Consider the following 20430-nt stretch of genomic DNA (forward strand, 5'->3'; position numbering starts at 1 on the left):
AAATTCTGTATATGCTTTGACATGGACTGCTAACCCTGGACTGCAGTATGTCATTGCGATAAAACTAAAAATATCTCCAAGTAGATAGAGGTCGTAATTACTGTCATACTTCCATCCTTCAGTATTTGCAGCATAAGAGGAAAAACTGGAAATATAAAGCCTCTGAGATTAATTGCTTAGCAGACTGGCTTTTAAATATCACCAGCTTCAAGGAGAACACCTAGAGTTCTGGGGGAACTGAAAGGAATGATTAACATGCATAAAACTTCAGAGACTCATGACTGTTTCTAATGAAGATAAGGTAAGGTGTGTAAAAAGAAGCAGGTTTCATATTAGGTTGTTTAGTCTTTTCTTCCTTTATTTTATTTTATTTTATTTTATTTTATTTTAATTTATTTTATATGAAAGTGATATAAAGTCCTGTTTAAAAAATATGCCATGGCTATGTAATATATGTGTGCTTAGCCCCCTTGTGTGGAAAATAGAGCGACTCCTGAGTTGCCACCTTTCTGAGTGCTTTCGTAGCTGAGTTGTTTGAGAAACTGAGCAGAAAGGTGGTGCTGCCTTTAGCTCTTGTTGGCTGTTTGTTACTTGCACAGAGTCTCTGAGAGTCACAGCTTTAGGCTCTGGGGCCTACAGTGCCAATTAAGTCATCTTGCTACTGTAGCTCTTGGCACTTTTTTGTACTTCCATGTAAAGTTCTGTAGTTGAGAAGTAAATATCTCAGAAATTAATTCATCGTTATGAAGCCCAGGGCCCTCAGGTTGGTGGGCTATAGGAAATTGGCAGCCAGCAGTGGCAAGTTCTTAGTGCCCGCCACAAGTGAAGAGCCGGGACTGGCAGCTGGCATGTGTCTGCTGTCTGCAGTCCTGGTAAAAACTCCGTCTTTGAAAAGTCTGTCCCTCAGACACAGCATCAAAAGTGCTTGGTTTACCTTTTCTTTCCTGAAAGAGAGAGAGAGAATGAAAAAGAAAGAAAGCAAGACACTGAATTTAGAGATTATGTTGCTTTCTTGTGTGCTGTCAACAGCAACAAAGGCAAAAATCTGGCCTCAAGTTCCCTCAGTTAACTCACTCACAACCTAATTTTCTTGAAAACTGGCCTTTTCTGACACCATTGCAGATGCATTAGTTTTAAATCTGCTTAAGCAAGATGAAAATGTCAAGGAGCAAGTGTGAGTTTGACCCAAAAGTGCAATTCAGTCCCTGGCAGACGCTGTGCTTATATGTACAAAAGATGGTTTGTGATCGCAGAATAATAGTGTTTCCTGCATGTCCCCACTCACAGAGATTTGTATGGACACTAAGCAGTAATTCATGGATGAATTTTTAATGCAGAGACAGCTCCTACATGGAGCTCTAAATACTAAGCTGAAGGCTAAGCGTAAATGTTTGCAATCTTCAATCACAAAACTTCGATGGGGATGTGGGAATAGGTAATTGGCCAAATTATTTGCTGGCTTTGATAGGAATGCTTATTTGGTGCTTGTTTCCCTGAAGCTAGCAGTGAGATAATTGCCCCAGCCTTCAATCCCTGTTCTTTCTCCAGCTCTAGGGTAAGGGCACATTTCTGAGGTGATTATTACTTAATTACCTACATCATGCTGCTAATATCCACCAGATAAACACAGCTTTAAGTGTTGCTGAGCAAGGGGCACTACCAAAGGAATACCAAGTGGCCCTGGGGAATGTTAAGGCCCTACTAAGGGGCTGGGCCCCTTCCCTGCCTTTGCCCTTGGTGGGAGCCCTGGGGGGCTGGCAACCCCTCTCCTGTGGGGGCAGCAGCTCCAGGAGGAGGCACTGAGGCAGCTGGATTAGGATCTGGGCAGGATTCAGCTGTAAGTTTTATTTTCATTTTCTTGTAGATAACTCTGTTAAACTACTTTTGGCATAACCCGGTCCTGTTATACGCAGTTGGCTTTGGTATATGTCACCTAACTGAAATAATGTTGAAATCATCATCTGTGTTGCTTTTTGAGGCATTTCTTACTAGAAGGATAGTCTGCAACACTGAACTTTGAGATGTGCTTCATCACAATTCTAGTACTTCTGATTTTACCTCATCGCTTTTGCTAGTCTAGGAGGGGAAGGTCAATGGGTGTGGAATATTGTGGTTTTAATCACATAATTTAGTCTCATTCCTTTTGCTAAGTATGTATGGCTTGAGGGAGATGTAACTACTGCCATTGCAAACTAGAGGGAAAAAAAAGAAAAACACACAACAACCAAACAATTCATGTTCCTAAGCATCTGTCTATATCAGCTATTCAGGCAAAATATATTTAGAAAAAATCACTCTCACCATTTAAGCTGTTTACTGCATTAACTAAAATGCTATATTTTATCCAATCTCTGTGGAAACAGATGTGCTACAATCTTAATTTATCACTTGTCTTTCCTTTACAACTGGGTAAAACTAACAAATAAATGCAGTGACTGCAGACAAAGCTGACAGGCTTAAGCTGCAGTATGTATGCTAATGTATTTTTCAAATAGCTTTAAAAGGCATGATTATGCCTTCCTGTTTTGGTTTATATTGAACCATAAAGAGCCCTAAAATCAACAGTGTCATGAAGGGATCTCATTTGAGAGTGTTTGTAATCAGCTTGTAAGAAATGTAACTCAGTTGTGTGTAATGACATTGTACTATTCACAAAAAGTTGTTATTTTAAGGCATACTTTCCAAGAAGCTTTCAATGGGAACGTTGCATTGGGCAAAGAAAGAGCACCGTCTTTTTTTTTTTTTTTTTTTTGCTACACTTGGTAGTAATTTATAAGGTATAGGAGATGTCATAAATAATGAAGTGAGCTACAACCTGAATAAGCTGGCAGAATTTTTAATGGAAAAGCTAGGTTGGTTTTATTTTTTTTTAAACTCATGCTTAGATACTGATGATCTCAGAACATGTGAAGAAGCCAACCAAAACCTAGGATACGTATCTACATATACATGAGTCTGTGCCCAGGAAAGCCAGTCTAGATGAAAAGCAGATGTATGGTAGTGGCATTTTCAAAGATATTTATCTCCTAATCCCATTTTTCTAAATAATGTTACTAGTGATTCATCAGAAAACAAAGCCAATGTCTCTGCAATAACAAGAATTTAAGTCATTATCAGAAGAATTTATTTTCCAAAAGTTATCAAGGTCTATATTAAGTGGGTTAACCCAGAAATCAGCAGTCTCATCTATCACCTTCTGCCTTTTCTGTGGAGACTTGGTTACTGTCCTGAGAGCGAGCTCTGGCAGCAGAGAGGGGCTGTCCCAGCAAAACTGAGATCAGTTGGAAAGAAGGAAGTGACTGCTCCCTTTTATTTGAGGATGCTGGGGCTGGAGCACCATGTCCAGTTTTGGAGGCGAAGGGCTGAGCCGGGTGTCCAGCTGGGTAGTGGAAGATGCACTGTGAGAAACCAAATGAGAGGTCAAAATCAAAAATCATTATCTTTCACATTCTAAAGATGACTCTTAATTTTCCTTCCTCAACAAGCAAGCAGACGTTTTTTGGGGGAAGAATGGAAGTATAAGCAGTAGACAGATGGATACCATGGTATACCTTATTTGTGTACAAAACATGGTCCATATTTCATAATAAAAAGTGAACGGTTACTTTGTTCTGTTTCCATTTCACCCAGTTTACCTTTTCAGCCTGGGAAAAGGAAAACTTTGTGAGGACTGGGGTGTAGGGGCTAGAGCAACATTCTTATTCTGTTCATGTTTGAGCCACTCAGGTTTTCCATTTGTTCACATCTGTATTTTTACAGAAAATTGATAGGCACTGTAATTGCAGTCTGCTGAAAGCAAGTAGGTCAGAGTTATGCTTTCCATTCCAGAGGAGCTGCTGGGGCTGGGGAGAAAGAAATACATCTGGACAGTTCTTCTTCCTCTGTGCATGTCTGTGTGCCACAGCCATTCATTAGACTCCTCACAACTGCTCACCAAAATACTTTCAGGGGTATTAAGCAAAATCAACAAGAGCATCTGTGCTTAAAAGGTCCCTCCCTACTCATCTGCCACTTCTCATGGCAGAAGGTTTTTTTTCACGGCTGCATGTAAGACGGTGCATTGGCTCAGAGTTATGCTAACTGTAAAGGGACAACTTCTTGGAGTGCACTGATGACAATTTTCTAACAGGTGAGCCAAGGAGCTGGTGAGGGGAGAGACCCCCTAGTCATAAACAAGGAAGAACTAAACCAAGGGATGTGAAGCTGTGGGGGCTGCCAAGACCTCTGCAAGGACTTCTACAGGTGCACCTACTAGAAATGGAAGATGAGGGGAAAATTGTGGGCCTGCAGAATGGGACCTCGTGACAAAGCACCTGGAAAAGCCTGAGGTGCTGAATCCCTTCTTCACCTCTGTCTTTACTGATAGTTCTGGCCTTCAGGAAGCTCACGTCCCTGAGGCTGGAAGGCAAGACTCGAGCTAGAATCCTAGAGTGGCTTGGGTTGGAAGGGACCTCAAAGACCATCTATTTCCAACCCCCCTGCCATAGGCAGGGATGCCACCCACTAGAAGAGGTTGCTCAGGGCCTCATCTAACCCGGCCTTGAGCACCTCCAGGGATGGGGCATCCACAGCTGCTCTGGGCAACCTGTGCCAGTGCCTCACCACCCTCTGAGTGAAGGATTTCCTCCTAATCTCTAATCTAAATCTTTTTTATCTTTAAAGATTTTAAAGATTTTTAATCTCTTAGTTTAAAATCATCCCCCCTTGTCCTGTCACTATCCAATTGAGTAAAGAGTTGCTACCTATTATTGCACGGCCACTCCAACTCTTCTGGCTTGTAGTCATAGGAGTTGTCCACTGGACTTCCACTTCACCTGGCCAGGGATTCAGGCAGTCATTTGATCAACACCAGTAACCTATTTCCATATACAATCTGGGTGAGTGGTCATAATCTTTCTCATCCATGTGAGTTTTTTTTCTTAACTTCCTTAAATCTAGCTTGAGACTCTCAAACTGGTAGTAAGGGATACTGTCTCATCCTCTTTTTTTTTTCTCCTAATTTTCCAAAGCATTTATGTCACAGTTGAAGACAAATCGGGTACTGTGGTGGCAAAAGGAATTCCATGTGCAGGAATGAATGAAGGGTTGCTGCAATACTATGTATTCTTTATTTTTGTATAACCAGGTCACTTATTCCAGCCAATAACAAACTGTAAAGATGCTTTATGTTTTCCATTGTTTTGGATGTGTTTAATACCAAGGTATCTTCCTTTGAGCTAGTTACCCTAGGCTATCCTAATTTCTGAACTGTAGTTTCTCTAAGCTAAATATTAGTTATTACATCTCAGAAAACCAGGCATTTTCAAGGCACTCAATGATACGAAATGAGTGACTAACGAAAGCATGAGGGTTCATCTGTAAAGAGTAAGTTTCAGAGATAACAACTAAGACAAATCCTGTCTATCTGATTTTCTGCGTATGCGTTTATCTTTAACACACACACACACACATCTAGGAATTCTATTCAGCTCCTCTGGCTTATCACTTTCAAAAAGCATGCTAACACAGAGCAGGTTTCAATCTAAAAGATTTCTTGGTGTTGCTTGCAACAGTTTGACGCAGTGCTGGGCTGCCTGGGAGGAGAAGCTGAAGCAGCCCGCTCCTGGCGGTATCTATCCCCTGCTGGTGTCTCAGACCGGTACCGGTGCTTAGAAAAGCAGTTTAGGAAAACACTGCCTTCCCCTTCCAAAGAAGGCTGCCGTGCTTGCCTGCAGCTGTTCTTTCTAAAGCATGGCTTTAAGTTGCAGAGTGTAATTTTTGCTAGCACATCATGAATATTTAAGTGGCATTAAAGACAGGAGATAAATTCCCAAAGACATGTAAGCCAAGGAATATTTCATCTTTGGCAACTGGAAGATCCTTCTGTGAGGTACATAACATATAGTTTGTTATTATTGACAGCCTTATTTGCTTATAAGGTCGAATGGAGCTCTCCCTTCTCAAATATGTTATCCCACTCAAAGGTTTTTTTTTCTTTTCATGCCCCACTGTTACTAAGTGATACCCTGGCTGGATTTGTAAGGCTGATATTTGTTGTTGTGGGAACCTAACTACCTATAGTTAATATAGGTTAATACCTAACTTTATGGAATGACAGCTTCATTTCTGTGTGACAGTAGATAGGATTGATTCCTCAGTTTTGCAGTTGCGTGTCTGTTTTACCTTCAGAAAGGTTTTTCTTAGGACAGCTCTCTACTAGAGGTGTGAACAAAAATATAATCTCTCTCCAGAGACCAGTTTCTCCTGCAAATGTTTAAAAAATATTTTGGTCTTTTGCATAAATCCGAAGCTTGCCCATTACAGAAATACATTTTACACAAACAAAAAAAAAATGAATTCAGCTGAATTTGTTTTTGTTTTGTTTTCCTCTTAACCACAGTAATAACCATAGGAGGACAGAGCCCCTGACCCGGGGGACAGTTGGGTGACAGGAACTCTTGTGCCCGGGTCCTGTCTCTTTGACCTAGTAGGGCTCATGTCTCGGAGTCTAAGTAAGTAGCTCATGTAGTGAGGCTTGAACATCTGCAGACTATTTCCTTGGTCTAAAAAAAAAAAAATACCACCACCACCCAAGATCTGTTTCATAGTAGAAATTCTCCTGAAGATGAAGCCCCAATACACAACGAACTTCTGCAGTGTGGTCTGTGTTAGATCAATCTCACATTTCTGAGAAAATAAACTGATTTGATAATGTTTCAGCTCAAGGGTGTTTTGTAATAAAGACTTAAACAAATATGCTGTCAGCCCCCCTGTTCCTCTCAGTTAGATGGATATGCATGTATTTTGGACTGGGAGCTCTTCAGTACAGGAACATAATTCTTCTGAAAATGTTTGCTTTATTATGCCTGTTTAAAAAAAATAATCTGTATTCAGTTCTTGCAGTTGCACAGGGTTGAGGAAAGCTGACCATTCCCCACTTCTTCATCCCTCATATTTGCACATACTTTTTTTTTTTAAAAAAAAAAGCCAAGCATATTTTAATTCATTTTCTAGTGCAGCATTTAGAATAAATGAGTGAGGTCTATCCTGCATTGAGCAGACCTAGAAAACATAATTAGTCTGGGTTTATCATTCGAATGAGGGAGATGTGCCCACCCATTATGTTTAGGGAAAGGTCACATTTTTATAGTGAAAAATCCTCTGTCAGGGAAAACAGGGCTTATGCAGTCTCTTCAAATAGATAATGTAGACAGTGGCTCTAATACAAAGAAAATCAAACAGAATTGGATTCTTCTATGCTTCTTTTTGATAAAGACAGGCCATCCTTCTTAAGCTCCTTTTTTCCCCAGTAACTTAAACCATATTAACTTGTTCATGAACGGCAGCAGTACAAGAACACAAGCCTGACAGTCAACCATACCGTTTCCCTGGAGAAGAAAGGACCAGTCAATGCTGCCTCATTTTGCTTTAACTCCAGTTGTTGGCATGGCAGTTTATGCATTTAGTGGTTAGAAACAAGCTATTTTTTTTTCTAACAAATGCTTATCATTAGGTTTATACTAACAAGCACTGCAGCATTAGTTCCTCTGTGCTCACCTCTGTGAAGCGTTTAGCTGGTCTCCACCCCTCGGTTGTCCTTTCATTGCTTAGTAGGCACTAACTAACTGCCCTAGTGTTTTACAGTGTCAAGCCATGACACAGAAATGTGAAGTACTTCTGACAGAAAACAGTTGAGAAGAGAAAAAAATATTGCATGGTGCAAGATACTCTTTACAGAACTATTTTCAAAGAAAACTTTTCAGAGTATTTTCCAGATTTCAAAGTTTTAAAAAAAAAAAAGGTTATTTTAAGTTAACGAGTTTTGAGTGGAACCACTACTAGTAAAGCATGGCACAGAAAATGTATGAAAGGGTCATTTGTCATTAGTTTGTGCTCTTTGAGAACATCAAGTGGAGAAGGAAAGCTGCTTCAACACACAATAAAAACTAGGTCCCTATGGAAAAGTCTAAATCCAAGCCTAGGGATTTATTTAAATTCTTTGCCACCAAGATGGGTGCTTTCTCCTCAAGAAACCCTTACTCTTAAAGCTGCGTACAAGGTGCAGCAACTCTGTATGTGGCCAGATGACTTAGGACACTCACCAGGCTGTAAAGTATTGGACTTCACACCATCCCCCAGCCCCAGAAGACGCAAACCCCCACTCTCACCAGTCAGGACGCCTCCACCCAGTCTACTGGGAGGCAAGCCGCCCACTCCTGTGCTGATCCCCATCCAGAAGGGCACAAGAGGCTGATTAGTGATTTACTGTTCTGAACACAGAATGTAATTTGACTCAAGGTATTGCTATTTCTATAATCATATTCCTTGTTAACTGCTGAAACTACCTGATTTTTCCTATAACTTATTTTTTAAGCATCCTTTCCCAAAATGAGGGGAAAATGCCCTCACTGACACATTTTAAATTGTTACTTTGAAAAAAAAATCAGTATTAAAATACTACACGTGAAAACAGTGCCAGCTTACTATTAGGAACCAAAATTGTTAGGATTGTGGACTTTTTTTTTCTCCTTTAAGCATCATAATTCTAACACACTCAATAACAAATTCTTAATGCAAATACCTAAAATCAGCACATGGTAGGGCTATAAAGTATGTATTTCCTAAGCGAATACCTAATACTGTGTTTCAGCTGAGCATGTTGACTGAATGGCATTGAAACTTGTAGACTAACTTACAATTCTAATATTTGACAGAGCTTCATGTATTATTGCTGTTTTATAATATGTATACATAACATGTTTTTGCATAAAAGCAGTCTGCTTCTCAGTTGGTCAAATTTAAAATCTGTCATGCAGCTGAGGAGGATTTCAGACTAAAGATGGAATACTAGAGAAGATATGCACAGACCCATGGGAAAAAAGTGTTTTATCTCATTTATATAAATGAAAACCACACTCCAAAATGCTAGTACGTAGAAATAGACTGATACAGCACTGCTGTTTTAAAATAGGTTCTCTTCAGAATGAAAATTACAAGATGTAGCAATGACAAGTGCCATCCTTGAAGACCACAAAACTTGAAAGAACTTATACTACTACTTATTTTATTGCAATATATTCCTTTTATTTATTACTGTCTCAGAGGAAGAATGTTACAATGTAGTGTGTGAAGTAGCATTTACTTGGCAGCAGAGGACAAAGGATGCATACAAACACAGGCAGAAAAACAACTTTATACATAACCTCATATTCAGAACAAAAATAAAAGCCACCAAATTCACTAATGAGACTTTTTTTTTTTTTTTTTTACTTATTTGGTGGGTTATTTTTAAGGATTCTTTGCTTAGAGAATGGCATAAGCTTGATAAAAGCAAAGTACTTTGCAGAGAACAGAATATAAAGCTATTTCCAATACTACTCATGAAGATAGGTCTGAGGTAGAAAGGTGGTCATGGCTTTCCTCTTCTGTAAAATGTATTTGTTTTTCTTCTCAGAATAACTATGCTACTTTTTTAATAGATGAAGCATTTATAGTAGCCAGCATCTTCTCTTCCCTCCCTGACAGTTTTGCTCCACTCACTCCAAAATAACACTTAGCATTTATATAGAGCTTTTCAGACACTAAGCTCTACAACACCTTTGAGAGGTAAGTACTATCAATCCTCATTTTACAGATGGGAAAACAGAGGCAGAGTGGTTAAATAATTTGCCAAAGGGTTCAGAAAGAACTGGCACTGGAGCCAACTCTAGAATGTGGTCACACTGTGCCCAAATCAATTCCTTGAGCAGCAGCAGCAGTCCAGGAGTAAGTACTGTGGGTGCAGGACAATCTAGTTGGCACCACTTCACAAAAACACTAGAAATTCCTGACTTTCTGTTTCAAAGTCCTCTAGCATCTTTTGGTACAAAATGTATAACTCTTCCAATACCATTTTGAGACTCTTTTTTCTTCAGTAATAATCAAGAACAACATAGCATCATTTTTCTGCACTATACATGAAATATATTGCATGCAGTTTTACGAATTAAAGGTATGTCCTGAAATTAAATCAAGTGTCCATGCAGCATTGTAAACTCCATGAAGGCATTAAAATCTCTCATGATTATTTTAAAATTAGAGATCAGCTGATCAGTGACATAACTTTCCCATAATTATCCCTACTGGAAGTACATAAATAAATGATTTCAAAGATAAAGATGAGTTGCAAGATTACAATGCCACATGATAACATCTAAGAGCACTGCAGCTTTGAAGAAAACGTTCCATCACTAATAGTATTGGAAAAGGCTTTCTAATTGTCTCTTCATTTACAAGAGGCAGATAAAAGACTGGTGTGTTTAGATCATCAGAAGGGGATCTCACGGAAATGAGCTTTAGTTCACAGACTGTAAATTCCAAAACTTGAAACAAGTTTGGCACAGCAGGGAACAGCAAAGCTTTGTCTCCAAAGTTGGGCAAGATCACACTAACTTAGACCTTACTAAAAACAACTCAAACTATCATCTAAGTCCTCTTTTTAGCTATCTCCTGATTCAAAGTAAAGTAAGGCTTAATAAAATAATCCTCCAAATGGAGTGTGTTGGCTGGAAATAACTAAAAGAATGTTAAAAATACCATTTTGGTGCATGATAATTGTATGACTTGAAATTAGATTTTACCTTGTTTAATGGGGTTAAAATACTGTAGCTTGTACTCAATGGCAAGTTTAGTTAAACAGTAACAATAATGCAAATCATGGGAACTTCATATGCCAATCCTGAAAATAAATCAAGAATAATTTTGGAGTCTGTGTGGTCAGATAGTTAGCATATAAATAATCCATACAGAATATTAAATGAGTGAGAACATAACTGAGGATATTTTACAATGTAAAAGCAAAGAGCTGAAAGGAATGTATAAATGTAACATTTTGCTCCAAACTCCTTAGCAGTTCTCTTTACGATTATCAAAAAGAACGTATATAAAGCCCCTGCCCCTTTTCCCGCGGCTGTATATTTATACAAATCAGTGACAAATACCCCACTGCTCATTAATTTACAGTTGCATAGAAAGGGAAGAAGAAGAAAAAAACAATACTATAAAAACAACATCCTCATCTTTGGGTATTCAGTGTTTTACTATTTCAAGTAGAACACGCAGTCAAATTGAACAGCATGTCCCAAGGTCCCATGCAGCCTTCTGATGAAGTGGAACTCGCGATTGGCGTTTTGTAGAAAAGGGCTGTACTGCACATCAAGAAGCACTGGTTGACGTCCAAATGAGCACTTCACATTGCCTGTAATGATGAGAAATAACCATGTCAGTACTGTTTAGCATGCACAGTCCTCTAAAGAGAGATTTAAATACTCTAGACTCGGTTCAGTTAAGGACTCGGGCGTAATATTACAAAAAAATATATACTTTAAAAATTTAGATGTATTGTCACAAGACTCAGCAAATCACTGAGGCATGTAGTTAAGAGAACCCTCATTTTACTGTGTTGCAGCATTTAAAATTCTTGCTGAATAAAGCCCAAAGGATGTTATGACTACAGAGTAGTAAATATAACTTAAATGCTTTCCTTGCTGTGTACCCATAGAAAAAAAAAAGTGTAGGCTAACTACTGCTCTATCCAAACTATCAAAATCCCTGGTGGTAAAAATGCAGAGTATGCACAACCAGGATTTGGACTCACTCATCCCTTTAAAATGTGATGCTTATTTCCAGGCTCCTGTTTCAGGATTCTGTTCTCTGCAAAACAGGGAAATATCCCTTCTTAAATGGCTCTGGAATGGTGTATATCAAGCATATATATCATCGTATATATCATATCATATATATCAAGCATATCCCAAGATCACTTGGGAATCGTTCTGCATCTAAAAAATCAAATGCTTTTTTATGAAGATTAATATTAATCACTGAGAACACTGCAAGCTATCACTATGCCTGCTTACAGGAAGGATTTCTGAAAAATGTTAGTTTAATTCACGAGTGTACTTTATTAAGACACTGAAACCCGAAGTCTGAGTCACTGACTGCAGGGCACGATTCATCCCATTCCCTTCAGAAATTCCTGTCTGGGAGGGCAATCTTACTAATACAAGATATTACAGTCCATGAAAGTGTTTGTTGAGCAATATTTCTGAATTTTTAGATACTCTCTTTGGGGAGGTCTGACCTTGCAACCTGTGGATTAATAGACAAGGTGAAGCAATTTAGGGGAGTAAATGGACTCTGCCTATCACTTCATTCTTCTGAAACCTAGCACATAGCAAGTTGTGCTAGTCTTTAAGACTTATTTAGCAATTAAATTTTTCAAGAACTCTGCAATGACACAAGATTATGTTGTTCCTTATTTGTCATAAATTTGCTCTAATATCAACCAAATCCTATAGCAAGTGTTTTTTCCTATTTCTCTTTCTTATAAAATAAATTTAATTGATGATTCATACCAGGTGGAGTTTCAGGAACTCGGTAGTATCTAAATACCAGATTGATTTCCACATTTTTTGTGAACTGTGAAATTAATTAGCCAGATATCTTCTTTGGGTTTGTAAAGTGGTTGCCTTATAAGAGAAGACAGCTTAATCTAATGCCTAAAATGCTTTGCAGGATAGACCCTCATGGAACTGGAGCTATGGGTACCAGCGCACAAGCACATACGGATGTTGTTGCAAGAACCAGCTTTGATCTTGCAGAACTGATGCTGGCTTGAAACTAACTGTCCCCAATCATTTTCAGCTGATTCCATGTGGTCAGCATCCCAGAACTGCACAATGTCTGAACTTCAATTCCAATGACAATGCAAATACGTAAACATGTCTCATACCTGTGGCCTGCCAGTGAAACTTGCTGTAAATAGAAAAACAAAAGCAAAAGAAAGTTAGAAATTTACACGATTCTGCAGCTTGGCAGTATAAAACCAAAGGCAATAAAAAGAAAATATTTACTACAGAAGAACAGAAAGATTTTACCTTAAAAAAACAAACACACAAACAACAACATTTAACTACAAGTGTATTGTAATGGTCTAGGCATAACTTTCTTCACAAGTTTTCTTGTAATAAATTTAAAGTGTTACGAATACAGACTATGTTTTTCCCTTTTCAATACTTGTGACCATACAGACCTAGAAGTGCTTTATTATACTACTGTCTGTTCAAAAATATGAATCATACTAGATCAGCTTGGTATGCCATTAAATATTACTGATATTATCTGTATTGCAATAATACCCATGAAATCTTAGACCTTTCATTCGAAAAGGAAGTAGACAGTGAATGGTCAGAGACCTAAAACAAGAACCGCTTTGAGAATAAAAGGCTGTAACATAAGAAGAAAAAATGAGAGAATACAAAAATTGGAACCTTTACCTCAAGTGTTAACAGTACATATTTGCTCTCTCCCCATTTCTTTTACTGCATCGAGTTTGCAAGTTGCCTGCTTATTTATTTCAGTGTGATGAAGCAGTTGATACAGGTTAAAAAATGAGACATCTTCTCTACTCTTGCTTGGCTATCTTGAAGTTACATTGGGGAAGTTTTGCAAATCCATCTTTCCGAAAAGCCCTACATACTGTGACTGTCACTTCGACTATGCAGAACTCTCCCAGCATGTTTTGCATGGAACGATAACAGTAACAACAAATAGTGACTGTTCCTTAGGGTCCCATGGGTTTCTGACCCAAGAATGCTCTGGGGTTAGTAGTTTCATGCCACTTTTTTCGCCCCCGTTTCTTTGAATACACTTTACAGAAGTGTCCTGTACAGGCTGTAGCAAGACAACTCCCTCCTCCCAATTTATCCTTCAAAAAAAAAGAAAATCAATTAACAGCATAGGGAAATCCGCACAGAACTATGCACAGTATGTGAACTTGTCTTTCTCTGCCCTTTTTGAGCATCCTTTGGAAGTAGTCCACAAAATCCCAGGGCTCAACAGACCACAGGTTTCACAGGTTTAAACCACCCAAAAATGAACATTCCCATGACTGATGTAACTGGATTCTTTTTTTCCCTGTCGTTCAATCAACGAGAATTCAAAACCCCATTTCTAAACTCTGGGGAACGTATATCACCCATTAGGCTGGAAAGCTTTTGACTTACCCTCTTGGAATTTGTCACTCTTTAAGGGGAATTTAGGATTCATGCCATCAGGCATGTCCAGAGTCAAACAACTGAGCTATAGGCCCCATACTGACAGTGCTCTCCATTCCTCCCAATATCTCCCACAATGAACAGCTGCAAATCTTGGTCCCTGTTGTTTCTTCCATATTAAGAAACAAGAAGTCAAGATGTTATGTCAAGAAGGGGCTGTTAATGCCCCTACCTTGCAGAGGTTTTAAAAAGACTATATCCACTATGCTGTGAGGCTTTAAATATTACAGTAGACACTTACATACTTACGACATTGCAAAGCTACTGTTGGAGCCAAAGCACTCAGATATCCAGAGCATCCCAAGAAGATGCTAAGTACTTTGTTATTGTTGTGAAGTCATAGAGAACAAAGTGATGAACAGTGTGCAGAGTGACTCAGCAGCATTGGAAATGGCTGGCAGGCAGTATTTTTAGTATATTTTTTTATCACTACTTTAAAAAGATTGACCCGGAACTCTATCAGTCATGAAAAGCCTTCTATTGTGACCTTTAATTTATATGATGGAATTTCATTCAGAAAGCCACAGCAACATTGCCTGGTCTCTGCAGGTCATCTAGTGCAACCTCTCACTCAAAGCAGAACTGCTGCCAACAATAGTCTTGACAACCTCTAAGGCTGGAGATTCCATATCCTCTGTTTGACCTGCTCCCAGTGGCACACTATGCTCCTTTTAATTCAGGAGACAGAAACTAAACAAAAATGCTGGCAGTGCACAAGAAAATATCCCTTCTACTTTCAGAAAAAGTAAATATTTTAAACTACTTTCAATGTACGCTATTAGCGGAAAGAACCCTTACTTTTTTCAGAGACGTTATTTTTCTTTTCCCTTGACAGCTGGGGGCAGGCAAAGTATTTCTACAAGTTTGTTGTAAATTCACTTGGGCCAAATGGCCAGTAGCTGCTATACTGCTTATACATGCCAGGCAGAAATTTGCAAAAACAAGAATTGATAATTTGTTTGCATTTTCTGTTTATTTGTATACATAAAACACACCCCTGAGTTGTGCTAAGTAGCTCCAATAGCTGCTGGCTTTAAGAAGAGATGCTCCTTAATTTATAATGCAATGGGCTATGAACTACTGAACTCAATGAAAACATCAAGGGATAGCTGAAACAAAACATCTTTTGCTAAACACTAATTTACTTTCTTAAAACGTGGAAAGTGCATCTTCTCTGATGCAGTCCTTCACACATGAACAACATATATACAAGAGATAAAAGAAGCATTTTAATAGGGTTCATTGAGTTTTCAAAACAGGATAGAATAGAATAGAGCTCCAATGCTTCCAGAAGGACTGGAAGAAGAACACCTACCCCTTACTTGTGCCTTTTAAAACTGACCATCACTATTACACTTCATTTTGAAGAGCTGTTGAGAGTGTAATAATATATCACAGATTTCACTACTCATTTGCTAAGGCAGAAGATGTGAAGGTGAAAATATATATGTTATGTATGTATGTAAAAAAAATATACTAAATAACAAAGCTGTCACTTCACCCCATCCCTGCCAAACCCACCAATGTATATGAAATACTGGTGGAACCAGAAAGATAGCTACTCATTTTTGTAAGGGCAGTGACACCCTGCAAGGAACAGGATCAACAGGAACGTATATCAGCTGATAAAAGCCATGCATATGAAGCTACTTGGTTTTACTTTAATATACAACTAATAAAATACTAACTTTCAATGTATTTAAGCAGGGAAAGATGTTATGTGCTGTGGTTAACAGTTATTTCCTCTGGCCAATTAGTTTAGTAACTACTTCAATAATTAGTTCGGGGACTCAGAATTGGGCTATGGTCCCTACTGTAGCCTGCAGCATTTCTTTCAATTTATATTAGAGAAGCAGCTTTCAAATTTTCTGAATTTACATTCACTTCAGTTCTACATAGGGTTTACATCAGCAGCAAATGGGACTCTAGCTCTTTTCCCTTGTGCAGACACAGATGAACATTCTATATGGAGCAACAGACTTTTCTTGTAGTGAATAATTGTCATTTAAAACACAAGCTTATTTTTTCCCCTCACAAACAGTGTATGTTGAACAACCTTAAAGAACAGAATTATGTAGCTTGTATATCTTGACAAGATATTATCAGATATCTTATCAGAGAGAAGATTTTTTCTTAGTTGGTACCATGGGAATGACTTTTTTCTTCTTTAGTCCACCTCAAATTGAATACTATTCTCAGAGACGTAATTTATTACACTTACAGCAGCAAGCTGGAAATGTGCTGTTGATTTGCTCCATAACATCTGTTAGATCTGTGTTGGTATCATGAGGTGGAACTAACAAGTCATCTGCAGATATGACAACAAAAAGAGCAATGAATTTAGCAACAACAACAAAAGAAAAAGTCAACAACATTCTGCAAAGCATTCTCATCCAAACATCCATTTAAATATTGCTTTACATTTCAAGGGAAACCACTAGCTAAAGCCTTTGTAACTTAAAGTGCAGGAACTGTCATTGATAATTGCCAGCCTTGGGAGAGGAGGTGAAAGTTGAATTACTGATTTGCAGCACAAAGAATTTCTCTGTTATTAAAGCTCAACAACTGCACCCAAGATTTAACTAGAAGGAAGTGCCAACAAGGACCAATATATGACAATTTATAGATAAGTAAAAGGTCATCAAGACGGAGGAATTGTACTCAGTAGCTGCTCAATTAGTATTCTTTTTTTTTTAAAGATGATTTGTCATGTAACTTCCAGACTGAATATATAATTCTTTTTGTAAATAAATAAATATCTTTCAGGCAGTGTTTATTCAATCAGAAGCAGAAGTTCCATTAGTGTTAAAATCCTCCTTGCCACAATATTTTTTAAAAGCTGCTTAAAATTAGCAAGTGGAATGGTTAGGAAATACAACTGGCTCTGTTATTAGACAGCCTCACTCATAAATCTACCATTGCATTAAATCAAACTGAGAGAAGTTTTGCGGTTTTTTCAGATAAATTATAGCAAAAACACATGCCCATGCTGAATGAAAACTTTTCAGTATGCAAGAGAATTTTTGTCTTTCCACAGATTTTTTTAAAAATCTGTAACACAAAGGCTGGAAAAGAAACATAGGGATGAAATTACACTTAGATAATTTGAGAAAAATTGGTTGTTTTTTCTCCGAATTTTGAACATTCAATGGTCCGTAATTATTTCTGCTAATTCCCAGTGGAATTAATGAGTTTTGCTATTGGAGAATTTAAAATAATCTTTCAGAGAGAAATCCTCTCATGTGCAGTGGCTGTACTACTAAATAATTCCTAAAGATGTGAAGCCTTTGAGGGGTGGGGTCATCAAAGTACCAGGAAGAGCAGAGGATACACATGAAGCAGCCATTAGGAAATTTTGATTATATGTTTTTGGATATTTGTTCCTGTATCTGTCAGATTACTTGGCTGCATGCATGTACTGTAGGACAAACAGCTGTTGGTCGTTTCACTCCAATGCAATCTGGTTCTCCATTCAGTGAGGACAGATTAGCCCAGTAAATTCAATAGATCAAAATGGATGGGACCAAGAAATCTAGTGACAGAAATCCATAATTCAGCGTCACATGGATCCTCGAGATACCGCAGCTGTTTGCAGGTGTGGGGAAGCAGCAGCTCCAGCTGCATTAAGTACTGCTCCCAGTAGCATCACAAAGATCGGTTCCTTTTTATTGGTAAACCATTTCAGAAAGATGCAAACAAAACTATTCAGTAATCACCTTCAGACCCATACAGCATGTTATCTGATCAAACACTCACCTGTCTGATGAAACTGCGAGCTTGTCTCTTGCGCAAGCGGGTAGCCGAGGGCCAAATGCTGGGGTGAAGCACAGGGGGAGGTGCCGTTAACCCGGGAGTCTGACTCAGGCTACAGGAAAGACAACAAGATGTAATTTACGTAAATTATATCTACAGAATTGAAGCGTGGGCTTGTATATGGTCATCTTGATTCCCCCCTTCTTCCCTCTTTTCTTTTTGGTACTCTTTCTTGTTTTCTCTCTAAACAATAGAAAGTTGGCTTAGGTCTATACAACTATTAGGGACAACTTGAAGATGAAAATTTACACTTAAGTGTAATTCTTATGAGACAGCAGTTAACAGTCATCTTGTTAAAAACACTGTTCAGCTGCAAGCGTGTACCACAGAAACACAGTTTAGGTTCAAACAGTCTGATGAGGCTTTCTGCTCAGCTACACCAAAAGACTATAAAATGGTATTACTGGGGTTGGATTTGCTTGTATGTACATATACGTATGTCCACACACAGCAGATACACGCACACACAGAGCAGTCACATAAGCTGCCCTAAGAAACTTTGCTAAGGTGACTGATTATGCTTAAAAACATCTGTTCAAACCAGAAAAAATTTTACTAAACTCCTTCGCAATCATACCAAGCAAAGACACAAGATTCAGGAGAACTGTTAAATCTAAAAAGTAGGAGCTATCATCCATCACTCCTGCTGATGCTGCTTCGCAACAGTGCGGAGGATGCCAGATATGAAAAAAAAATAAAAGAAGTTTTACTATGTAATTTCCAGAAAACTATGTACTTTAAAAACTGTGTTGTAGGCAAGCCTGTCTGATTCCTAAATTCACCTGAAAAACTTCAAACACTGAAGGTCTGTATTTCATTTAGCTGTGGTCATGTATGTGCTTGAGATTATGTATATATGTGTGGACACAAAAGAAAAGATTGTAAGACTTCTTCACTTTAACAACTCAGAAATATTGGAAGGGATCTTGCACAGGCATTTCCCTTCTTTCTTGTAAGAAATCCTTTGAAGAAGAGAGGAGTTACACAATATTTAAGCTCCAAAACTGATTGTTCTGGAAAGCCAGAAGCATGTGAAAAGGCATTTACATCTGAGGCAATTACATAATCTGAGCTGAAATGGTTGCCACTATCATTTATCTTTTTGACTGCAAATCATCAAGATGCTTCTGAACAGTTTAAAGAGCATATTATTTAACTAAATCTGTCAAGAGTAGATACAGAAGTAATACCAAAATAACATTATTTTTAAGACTTTCTTTCTGAGACTGAAAAAGTGTCTAAAACAGCCATGAGACTCAATGCAGAGGGAATATACAGAACTGATTTGTGCACATCTTTGCTCCTTTGCAGCTCACAGCCTTAAGTGCAACATTCAATTTTTTAAAACTTCAAGTTTTTTTTTTAAAAAAAACTTCAACAAAAAACTGCAAATTGTTGAACAATGAAAGATACTTCTTCTTGCAAACAGTGATGAGAAATAGAAGGAAATGTTCCCTTGAGCATTCAGCAGACCTGTTTTTCTCCTCCAAATCTCATCTCTCTTTCAGTATGACAATACCAACTTTCAGATTTGAGTAAAAGAATAAATCAAGAAAGATTGCTCTGCATTTAGAAGACAAAGAAAAATGGAAATGCTTTCAAGCTAGCCAAGGATTTTACTGTCAAGACACCCGTATGAACAGTAAATGCCTATTGAGTAGTTTGTTATTCACAATCAGGCTCCAACCAGTCACAGGGTCTAAGTAGAATGAGTTTAGCAATTTAAAATGCACCAAGCCTGGGGTAACTAATCCCAGATAATTCGGTATAGCCAGCAATCTCTGTATAAGAAGAGTTTAGAGAGAAAGAGCTGAAGCAAACTCTCCAAGGGTTGAGTTACTTCAGCGTAGAACAACAAGGTTAGCTTCAGTGGCTAACTTTGTGGCAGCAAAGTAGCTGCTTGCCCACGCCACAACTAGATGGATGGAGAGAATTCGAATAATCCAAAACGCAGGCTTGCAAATGGGCTGGATTTCTGCCCCTCTTGAAGCAAATCATGAACAAATGATGCAGAGATGACTGAGGGAGGAAGGGGCACTGCAAAGTCAAGATTAATTAGGATAGAAAGGAGATGCCTACAAACTTAAATGACGAATTAGTAGTGAAGGTTATTCAGTGCCACTTAGGACTGTTGCAAATGACAAAAAAAACAAAACACAGAGCATAAGGACTCTAATAGTGGATTAACTGAGAGCAAATAAAACATCCTGGAATACTTTACGTTGATGTATATTATATTGCTGCAGCAGTCAGAATAAAACGTTGCAGCTGGATTTTTTTTTAATATATATTTTTATTTTTTTTTAAACACATCCTTTTCTAATCAGAGGCCAATGTATAAAGACTTCATTTTCATCTAAATATACTGATGTTACAATACCTAACTCCAATGACTGCAACAAGAAGAAAAGGCAAACAAAACCAAAATCCTTTTCTTCCAAAGTCAGAAAAGACCATACAGTTCAGCAGATGAGTAACAGCGTTTGGAGCAGCAAGGGAAGGGCTCCTGCAGTAGAAAAATACCTTAAAAATCAGGTACTGA

General features: G+C 38.2%; 1 protein-coding gene and 1 long non-coding RNA gene across 4 annotated transcripts in view; one reads left to right on the plus strand and one right to left on the minus strand.

The window, feature by feature from the left end:
- The first annotated feature begins 1652 nt into the window (after positions 1-1652).
- On the plus strand, positions 1653-12744 carry LOC310896297. Its single transcript, XR_014581363.1, has 3 exons — positions 1653-1837; positions 4130-4328; positions 12535-12744. It is a non-coding gene; the product is annotated as an uncharacterized lncRNA (long non-coding RNA).
- Positions 9042-20430, minus strand: part of UTRN (utrophin) — a gene marked incomplete at its 3' end in the record, with an annotated part of 371669 nt that continues 360280 nt past the window's right edge. The window contains exons 72-75 of one of the 3 annotated variants that reach the window (XM_083828444.1): positions 17832-17940; positions 16297-16383; positions 12752-12774; positions 9042-11215 (exon numbers count right to left, since the gene is read on the minus strand). In XM_083828444.1, the coding sequence (XP_083684570.1) occupies positions 11207-11215; positions 12752-12774; positions 16297-16383; positions 17832-17940 (228 nt within the window). Of the gene's footprint in view, positions 11216-11255; positions 11671-12751; positions 12775-16296; positions 16384-17831; positions 17941-20430 lie in introns of those variants that run through there. The other 2 variants (XM_083828443.1, XM_083828445.1) reach the window with 2 other exon arrangements.

Source organism: Anser anser, assembly GCF_964211835.1.
Source record: "Anser anser genome assembly, chromosome: 3".
Classification (NCBI taxonomy): Eukaryota; Metazoa; Chordata; class Aves; order Anseriformes; family Anatidae; genus Anser; species Anser anser.